Source organism: Anomalospiza imberbis, chromosome 1 (genome assembly GCF_031753505.1).
Source record: "Anomalospiza imberbis isolate Cuckoo-Finch-1a 21T00152 chromosome 1, ASM3175350v1, whole genome shotgun sequence".
NCBI lineage: Eukaryota > Metazoa > Chordata > Aves > Passeriformes > Viduidae > Anomalospiza > Anomalospiza imberbis.
The window spans coordinates 90,807,884-90,817,092 of NC_089681.1; the positions used below are offsets into that span (position 1 = coordinate 90,807,884).

Here is a 9,209-nt window from a genome sequence, read left to right on the forward strand (position 1 = left end):
ATGCTACATATGTATTAATTCAATTACAAGAAGCATACTTCCCTAAAATGCCTAGTTTGCTAAAAATCTTTATCTCCCCCCACAGATTTTTTTCTACAAACTAATAGATAATTAAAGCTACAAGTAACTCATAGCTCTCCTAAGGATTGCCATCTGAGCAGTGTCTAATTGTAGCTGGAAAATCTGTTCAAATGCAGGTTATTCCTCTGCCAGAGGTAAATACTAATCAAAAGGCAACAGCCCTTATCATCTTGTCCATTTCCAGGCTGAAATGCTTCACCTCTTAAGAATGCATTCCCTTTACTGGAATGATGGGTGTGCTCTGTTCTCTGACTTGGTGGAGTTCACCCTCTGCTTAAGCCACAGACACCTTCCATTAATTTTTTCTGCTTTTCAGAGGTGATCCCCTCCTTTCCATCCTTAATGTGAAATTTGAGCATTTCAAAACCACACACTTTTGTGGAGCACACTGGAAGCAATTATCGAGGAATACATTGCGGTTTGGAAAAGTATTAATTTTCATGATTTGTAGGAAACACCAAAGAAATTAGTAACAAGATCATCAGTATAGTGTCAAAACTTCTTCCAAAAACAGGAAGGCACCTCCCAGACAAGAGGGTGATTAAACACAGACTCTCCCTGCTTTATTAAGGTAACCTTTTGATGGGAACTCTAAGATCTAGCCTGAAGCCTGCCAAAGGCTTCTCTTGATTCTCAGCTCTCTTGTCTGCAGCTGCAGGGCCAAGATGTTTGTACTGTATTTGCCTCACAGAGAGGTTGGAGCTCCAAGTTCAGGAATATCTGTAAATCTCGTGGAAAGCAGTAGTGAGAAAAAGGTGAAAGTGCAATGCATCATCTGCTCCCTGAGAATCTCTCCAGTATTAGAGAGCTTTGAAGCTGTCCAGGAGAGTCAGGCATGTTACACAAAGGAAGCACTTTAGAGAAAGCCTGGATGTTTATGTAACACTATCAAAGAAGCGCTTGCTGTTCTCTGAACGATTTGTCAGTTCTCCTGAGATGCCTGAATGAAGAGCGAGGTTTAGAGCTCACTTGAAAAATATCTGTATTTTTGCTTTGCTCCTGTGGAGGCAAGCCGTGACTCACAGGTGACATGTAAACTGTAAGACAAGCCTCTCAGAAGAGTCAGGGAAAAAAAAAACCAAACATTGAAGAGAAGGAAAAGAAAAGAAATTCCTCCTGTGTGGGGTGCAACAGCACTGTGACCCATGGTCCCAGGGAAGAGAACTGCTTTTTGACCTCCATCAACCCTTCCAGAACTGAAAGTTCTCCTATATTATAGGCTATCATCTTGATGGACCTGCTCTATAACAGTCTTAGTAGTTTGGGGGCTGGACATTACAGAAGACCCCCTCTTCCCCTGAAATCAGTCCATATTAAAAAATGCTACACTGATGTTACATGCATGCTTTGGGAAAATATAAAGATCAAACTGATGTGCACAGCAATGTTAGTGGAGGGAATGGACAGGTGCTCAAATGGACAATGGCCAAAATAAATTTTTTTTTTTTTACCTTTCTCCCTTATTCATCAATCTGAAAAAATATAGTCTTTATCTGAAATTATTTTCTTCACAAGCAAAACAAAAAATATATATGTTATAGAACATAATCTCAATATGTATTTCTGAAACTCCTCTGACTCCTTTAATTCCTTAACACTGTAAACATACCCTGATATGTTTATACGCAACCTGAGATCAGTGCTTAAAAATAAACCAAATAGGAATTGCGGTGTGTGTGTGTACAACAGACATAGCAATCTCTACAGGGGCTGAAGACATGACACTAAAGGAAGACTGTCCATTATATTTATTTGGTTTTAATCCAATGGCTAGAGCATGAGGTGCAGAAAGTTATGCAAAGGTGATGGATTTTTAAAAAATAAACTCAACACTAATTGTCACTGAAGCATCTAGACACATTCCTATGTTCCTTTCTAAATGGAATGGCCACCACTCTTTTCCAAAGGTAAGCACACATCTAGCCATCCCCATTCCAAGCACAGCCAGTCAGACCCCAAACCTAAGGAATCAGTTCAAGCATGAGCCCTTGAATATTTGCCATCCCTCTCTCAGAACACAAGATTTTGTGTCAAAAGAAAGATTTCAGCTTTACTGCTGCATTTTTCCTTAAGCAACAAAGAACTCAAAAATTTTAATAGAGTTCATTACGCCTCAATTTAGGCATCTGCATCAAATTAATTCAGGCAGAATGTAATGGTTCCTTGGATGCAGTGTTGTACAACAATAAGCACCAAGCTGTAGATTAAAAAGAAAACAGCTGCATTGTTCACAGAAGAAGTCTACATTTGCTTTCAGTAGGTAGGTAAAACAGAGACTGCAGGAGATGGCACAAAGAAAAAAAATCTATCAAGTAGAATAAAGTCCCAAAGTTTATTTTGCTTACAAATCAAAAAATCAAGTGATTTCTAATTACCAAAGGAGTCAGGAACAGAATGGGTAATAATGGGAGTTTTTGTAGATTTTAAAACAGCATGAGTCAAATGTTTAAAAATCTGCATTTTAACTGCTGGAAAGTTGCCTACATGGCAGTAGGTCCTAGGAAATTTTCCCATCCATGAATTTAGTAGCAAAAATAAGCTCCTGGTACACACAAAGGTTTGAGAAGATGAAAGCTCACAGCCCATGGTTCAGAGGAAGTGCTACCATGACAAAGTATTAATTATGTATGAATACAGCATTGAGGGCATTGCATGCATTTTGACACACAGCAGTCTCCCAAAGGAAGTGTTATCTAATTGGTTCTATCAAAGGCAGGCATCTCCTTGGCATCTAGAAAGGAATATATAATCCAGGGGTCTCCTTCTCTGAGTAAATTTCCTTCCTGACCTCCCAACTGGGCTCCTGCTCAGAGCCATACAGCTCGCACTGCAGAACAGGCAAGGAGGATTTCTGGTTCTTCCAAAGGCACTTGCTGTCTGGCCAGGCAGTAGAGAAGGCTGCAGAATACAGACTGTGCACATCCATATAATTTTCAATAGCAAAAAATGGCCCTATAACAACTTCTGCAGGATATTGCCAAACAGAAGAAGAGACCATCTACAGGGCAACTGCAATACAGAAATGGTGTTGTAACAAGGAAACACGTGATGAAAAGATATGAGGAATTATCTCTAAATTATTAAAATATAGAAGTAAGCAAATCACACTTTATTGGCAGGTGACTGTTTAATTAACCCTTACAAATAGCTGCAATTAACAGATTTGTTTTGTTTATATAAATGTTGACATGAGACAGATTAACATATTGGCTGAATTAGAGAGCTAAACTGCTCCAATTTAATGCAAGTATTTGGTAAATCACTGGTGCTGTAACACATGCAGTTATTAAATGCCCTGAAGTCAGACCAAAAGCCAGATAAAAAATTTACTGATAGATTGTCTGTGAATTTCAAATTACATTAGTTAATATTAATGATTTCAATTACTAAAAAAAAGAAAATACCCCAAAAGTTTTATGCCATTTTAACCTACTCATTTCTACCTCAGACAGCATTTACATCTAACTTAATTTTTAATGCTGAACCAGCTAAGTAATCATTTTAGCAGCACACAAATGCCTAAAAATGCAGCAGTGACTTCTAGTGGGTGTATTAAATCCTCCTCAAAATAAGTCATATATGCCATAATTTCCACTATGCAATAAGGCAAAAGGACTTGTGTCCACAGTAAAACTGTGAGAATATAAGTGAGAATATAATATTACTGTGAGTAAAACAAGATAATATAAACTGATCTAAATCTCCTGTGTGTTCACAATCAACAAAATCTAATTTGGAAGCTATGAAAAAAAATGAGGCATACGTCTCACTAACATTGCAATTTGCAGTTGAATCCTGGGGTTGGGGAGTGCAAAAGCACCATATTAATGACAAAACAGGGACAGGCAGTGCTGAAAACCTCTATATGTAGCCATGTTAGCAGCAGAGCCAACTCAAACTTACATATGCAGGAGTATTTCTGGTCTAATCATGGCTTCAAGAGGCTTTTAGGCAAAGCAGCCCATGCTGTGTAACCACACACCAGATTATCTCCAGATAAAGACACAGACTTAGGCATTTTAAAGGAAAAAAAAAAAAGTGCTCCAGTACAACATTAAAAAAGGTGGGAATAAACTAGCAGAGAAAAGAGTGCCCCCAGAAATGCATTTTCCTGGAAAAAATAGACTTTGAACATGATTTCACTTCTCATAACTCACTCATTAGTGGTTGCTCCTCCATCACAATGATTTTAGCTGGATTTATGCAACCTTGAATGGAGGCTTCCAATTCTCCTATCATTCTGTCAAGGCAATCTCCTTCCTTGTGCACAAGTCCTGGAAACAGTTCTGTCAGGAGCACATCTGTACTTAATTAAGAATAGTGATAACTATGTGCTGGGAAATGTAAATAAATGACACGTTACTTTCACACGTGCTGGTCTTTGATTACGTGTCAAAAAGAACCAAAACCACTTGGCTGTCAAGGCATGGAATAGTTTTAAAATGCTAAGTGATTTGTTTGGTTGATTTGTTGTTGGCTACAGGCAGCAACAGCCAAGTCCTCTCCCACAGGTAGGCAAGAGACGTGACACAAGTTTTGCAGGAAGCACGGCGTGTTGGTCAGAGGGTGATTTCACTCAAAGCCCCAAAACCGCCTCCTCCCTCCACTCTTACAAACTCCAGAACTCTGCATGCTTCATGGCCAGCAGCAGCTTGAGCCTGCAGCAGTAAAGCATCTAAGCCCACTCAGGTAGCGCTATATACTTTCAGTGAATGATCACCGCTGTCTAAAACGACGAGGGAATTGTTTGCCGTGTAAGTCAGTCCAACAGGATAAGAAAGCCCGTGGCTAATTAGAGGATTAAAGATAGGAAATTCCTCAGGTTTCCCTAAGCATATGACAGCCTGGCTACAAACATCCGTTACTATAACACGACCTTCTTTGTCAAAGGCCACAGCCGTAGCATATATTCTGGAGGGGAAAACGAGGTTCAGACCGAAGCTGTCCATCTGGCCGATGAGATCCATCTCCGCACTGAATATCGTCACTCGGGTGCTGCCCTTGCTCGGTCCTCGAGCTTTCAGGTGCTCGATTACCACGACAGCACCCGAGGTCTGGCAGACTGCAACCGCTCTGGGGCTGACAAGCTGGGACCGGATCATCTGACACTTCTTTAATTCTCCCTTTCGGAAGTCGGCCGCCAGGCGGTAGAGCGCGCCTGCCTCCGAGTCGCTCAGGATTACTTCGCTCTTGGGGGTGGCATCCAAGCCCCAGGGCAAACAGAAGCCTTCCCGGACAGCCAGGACCCCCCTTCCCTCAAAATCGAAGGCCTTCACGGAGCAGTCCCCGCCGTCGGTGACCACCACGTGCCCGTCCGACGTGACCGTCACATCGAGCGGATACTTGATGTCGTTGCTCGCGTCCCCCCGCTCCCCGAACCGCCGCAGGCAGAACCCGCTCGGCCCAAAGACGTGGATCCTCTTCTTGCCGTCGTGTGCCACTGCCAGGCGACCCGACCCGGGCCAGGCCGCCACCCCGGTGGGGTTCACCAGCGACCCCCAGCCCCCCAGGCACAGTCGCAGCCCGAGCCCCGCGGGGGCCGCCCCCGCCGCCCCTCCGCCGCTCCTGCCCAGGACCGAGGCGAGGCCGCCGCCGGCGGGGCCCAGGAGCTCCAGCAGCTGCAGCAGCGGGAGGCAGTCGCTGGTCTCGGCGGGGCCGCAGAGCCGCCGGCAGAAGGGACACTCCAGCCTCTGGCGCTCGGCGGCGGCCAGGGCCCCCACGCAGCCCCGGCAGAGGACGTGCCCGCAGGGCAAGTTGAGCGGCCGCCGCTGCCCGTCGGGGCCGTACGGCTCGAAGCACACCCGGCACTCCAGCAGGCTCAGCTCCGCCTCGTCCTCAGCCGCCATCCCCGCCTGAGGAGAGCGATCGGAGCCCCCGCAGCGGCCCCGAATCCCCCGGGCCCAGCGGGGCGGGCGCTGAGCGCGGCCGAGGCGGCCGCGCGCCCCCTGCGGGCCAGCGGGGGCGGAGCAGGGCCCGGGCCGCCGTTCCCGCCGCGGCCGCGGAGCGTCCCTGTACCCAGCGCTGCCTCCGCGCAAATGTCCCCCAGTGCTCATATATCCACCAGAATATTCAACCACCCGCCAGAATATTCACATATCCACCAGATTCTTACAGACATCCAGTTATCTAGTTACTGTACCCCTACTACTCTTTATGCCCCTACCAGAGTAAGGAATTAAGCCAAAATTTCACAGAGTGATGGAATCACGGAACAGTTTCGATTAAAGGGACCTTGGTGATTATCTAGTTCCAATCCCCCTCCCATGGGCAGGGATGACCAGAATAGACCAGGTTGCTCAAAGCCCCATCCAACCTGCCCTTGAACTCTTCCAGGGATGGGGCATCTGCAGCTTCTCTGGGCAATCTGTTCCAGTCTCATCACCCTTGCACTAAGGAATTTATTGTTAAAATATCACCTAAACCTACCCTCTGTCAGATGTCCCCTTGTCCTCTCACTACATGCCCTTGTAAAAAGTCTCTCTCCAGTTCTCCTGCAGGCCCTTTAGGTACTGGAAGGCTGCTCTAAGGTCTCCTCAGAGCCTTCTCCAGGCTGAACAATCCCAACTCTCTCAGCCTGTCTTCATAGGAGATGTACTCCATTTCTCTGAACATCTTGGTTTCATTGGATTTTCCTGCTGTTCTGGCAAAATTTAGAAAATATTTACATTCATCACTAGTAGACACATTTCTCAGGCACGTACACACATTTCTGTAAGGTGCATGGACAGCATGTGCTCCTGCTGTTAGGTGTATTTACAGGGTATTCTCAGAGTAGTTGCAGGGTACGCACAGACCTTACACATGCTAAAATGGCTGTTTTGGCACATGGCATTGCTCTTGCCAGGCTGTTGCATGCCTGGGAGTCCTGTGCAGGACACCACAGAGCATGTGGCAGCCTCGTGCCAAGCGCCTGGCCCTTTGCAGCTATCACATATCTCAAACTCTGAGATAAACTTCGGGAGCTCTCATGTTGCATCCGGAAAAAACTTGAAAGGAAGGAGATGCTTTAACCTGGTAGCTGCAGTACTGGCCGGGAGAGAAAACAAACAAAACCAGCAGCTCCCGCTTGCACTGGCCCACTGGCTACACCCTTCTTCTCTCTGTCAACCCAGCCTCAAAACATGAGTATCTACGAGCAATACTGAGTGTTACAATGAGCTGTGGGCATGGGGACTGTGCTAAAACCAGCAGACCCATTTGCAGCTCTAGGACTATGGCACTTTAAAAAGCCCCATGACTTTTACTTGCCTTCTATTCTTGATGAATGATGATACACTACGTTGCAATCATACCTTTCCTTTCAAAATAAGCTGCAAAGGGGAGAAGTCACTGTGCTGTCAACCTCAAAGTGGAGAAGATTTTTCTTGTATTGAGATGGAACTTCCTGTGTTTCAGTTTGTGCCTTTTGCTCCTTTCCCCATCTCTGGGCACCACTGAAAAGTCTTGTCCCATCCTCTTGTCAACTACCCTTAAAGATATTTGTAAGCATTGATGGTCCCTTCTCAGTTGCCTCCTCTCCAGGATTAACAATGGCTCTCTCAGCCTTTCCTCATAAACAATATGCTCCAGTCCCCCAGCCGTCTTTATAGTCCTCTGCTGGACCTACTCCATGCTGAGGTTTCTCTTGTACTGAGGAGCCCAGAAACAGTCACAGCACCCCAGATGTGGCCTCACCAGGGCTGAGTAGAAGGGCAGGATCACGTCCCTCGACCTGTTGACCACACTCTTCCTAATGTACCCCAGGATACCACTGGCCTTTTTGGCCACAAGGGCACACCTGTTGACCAAGGGCTAACCTGTTGACCACCAGGACTCCCAGGTCCCTCTCCACAGAGCTGTTTTCCAGCAGGTAAACCCCCAGCCTGTGCTGGTGACCTGGCTTTTTCTTCCCCAGGTGCAGAACCCTGCACTTGCCTTCTCTGAACTCCACTAGGTTCCTCCCTGCCTGGCTCCTGTGCCTGGCCAGGTCTTGCAGCATGGCTGCAGAGCAGTGTTCTGTCACCCACTCCCCCTAGTTTTGTATCATGATCAAACTGCCGTAGCAGGTACATTCTGTCCCTTCATTCAGGTCACTGATTAATAAGGCGAACAAGACTGGACCCAGTACTGACCCCTGGGAACACTGCTTGCTAAAGCCCTCCAACTAGCCCTATCACAACACTGAGCTCTGCCACTCAGCCAGTTCTCAATCTACCTCACTGTCCACTAACCTAGTCCATTTGCCTTGGTGAATCCATGTTGACTACTCCTGATAACCTTCTTTTCCTCCACTTGCTCAGAGATGACATCCAGGATGGGTTGTTCCAAGGATGAAGGGGCGATTGACTGGCCTGTAGTTTCCTAGGTCCTCCTTCTTGCACTTTTTCCAAGATTGGAGCGACATTGGTTTTCCTCCAGTCTTCAGGCACCCCTCCCATACTCTGTGACCTTTCAGCTATGATGGAGAATGGTTTAGCAACAACATCTGCAGCTCTCTCAGCACTCCTTGAACCCTCTTACCCAAGTCATGTTAGTTTGCTTGCCCATAGCTGCACTTTCAAATGAGGGAGCAGCACACTTGTGAGCAACTGCCAGGACGTTTTCCACCCATACTCTCCCCTCTCCCTGTCATCCAAGTCAACTTCCCTCCAGCCTTTCTTGCTGAATGGTAATTTCCTCTTGGCAGCTGCTGCCTTGCCTTGCCCACTCACTGCCAACCCTTCACTTGACCTATATTCAGAGGGATGGAGAGAACCAACTTACAGCAGCTTCCCACTTCTCTCTGCCCAGCCTGGTGCAAGGCCAGTGTCCCATAAAACAGTGTTTGAACTGCAGCTGCCACACTCCCAGGGCTGCCAGCTGACAAGGCTGAGTTGCAGAGTGACAGGCAGACAGCATTGACCAGCAATGGCTGAAAATGAACATTTCTTTCTCACAGCTCTCATGATTTGAATCAATATGGAAGAAAAAGGTATGCTTTGGTAATGGCTGGTTGTGCATGGAGTTTAAGAAAAGCTGTTCACGTCTCAAGGTAGTAAAGGCAGCTGTGTAGGAGAGCTGAATTGGTAAGCAAAATGCACAAAGCCCCTGCTTTAAGAATGCCCCATTTAAAAATGTGAGATATAAGAAAAAGCAAGGTGGGAGCTAAA

General features: G+C 46.2%; 1 protein-coding gene across 1 annotated transcript; it reads right to left on the minus strand.

Moving 5' to 3' along the window:
• Positions 1 to 2,394: 2,394 nt before the first annotated feature.
• NHLRC1 (NHL repeat containing E3 ubiquitin protein ligase 1) lies at positions 2,395 to 5,983 on the minus strand. Its single transcript, XM_068199688.1, has one exon. It carries the CDS (start codon positions 5,925 to 5,927, stop codon positions 4,767 to 4,769), a length of 1,161 nt encoding a protein of 386 aa, XP_068055789.1. The 5' UTR covers positions 5,928 to 5,983; the 3' UTR covers positions 2,395 to 4,766.
• Between the last annotated feature and the right edge of the window lie 3,226 nt (positions 5,984 to 9,209).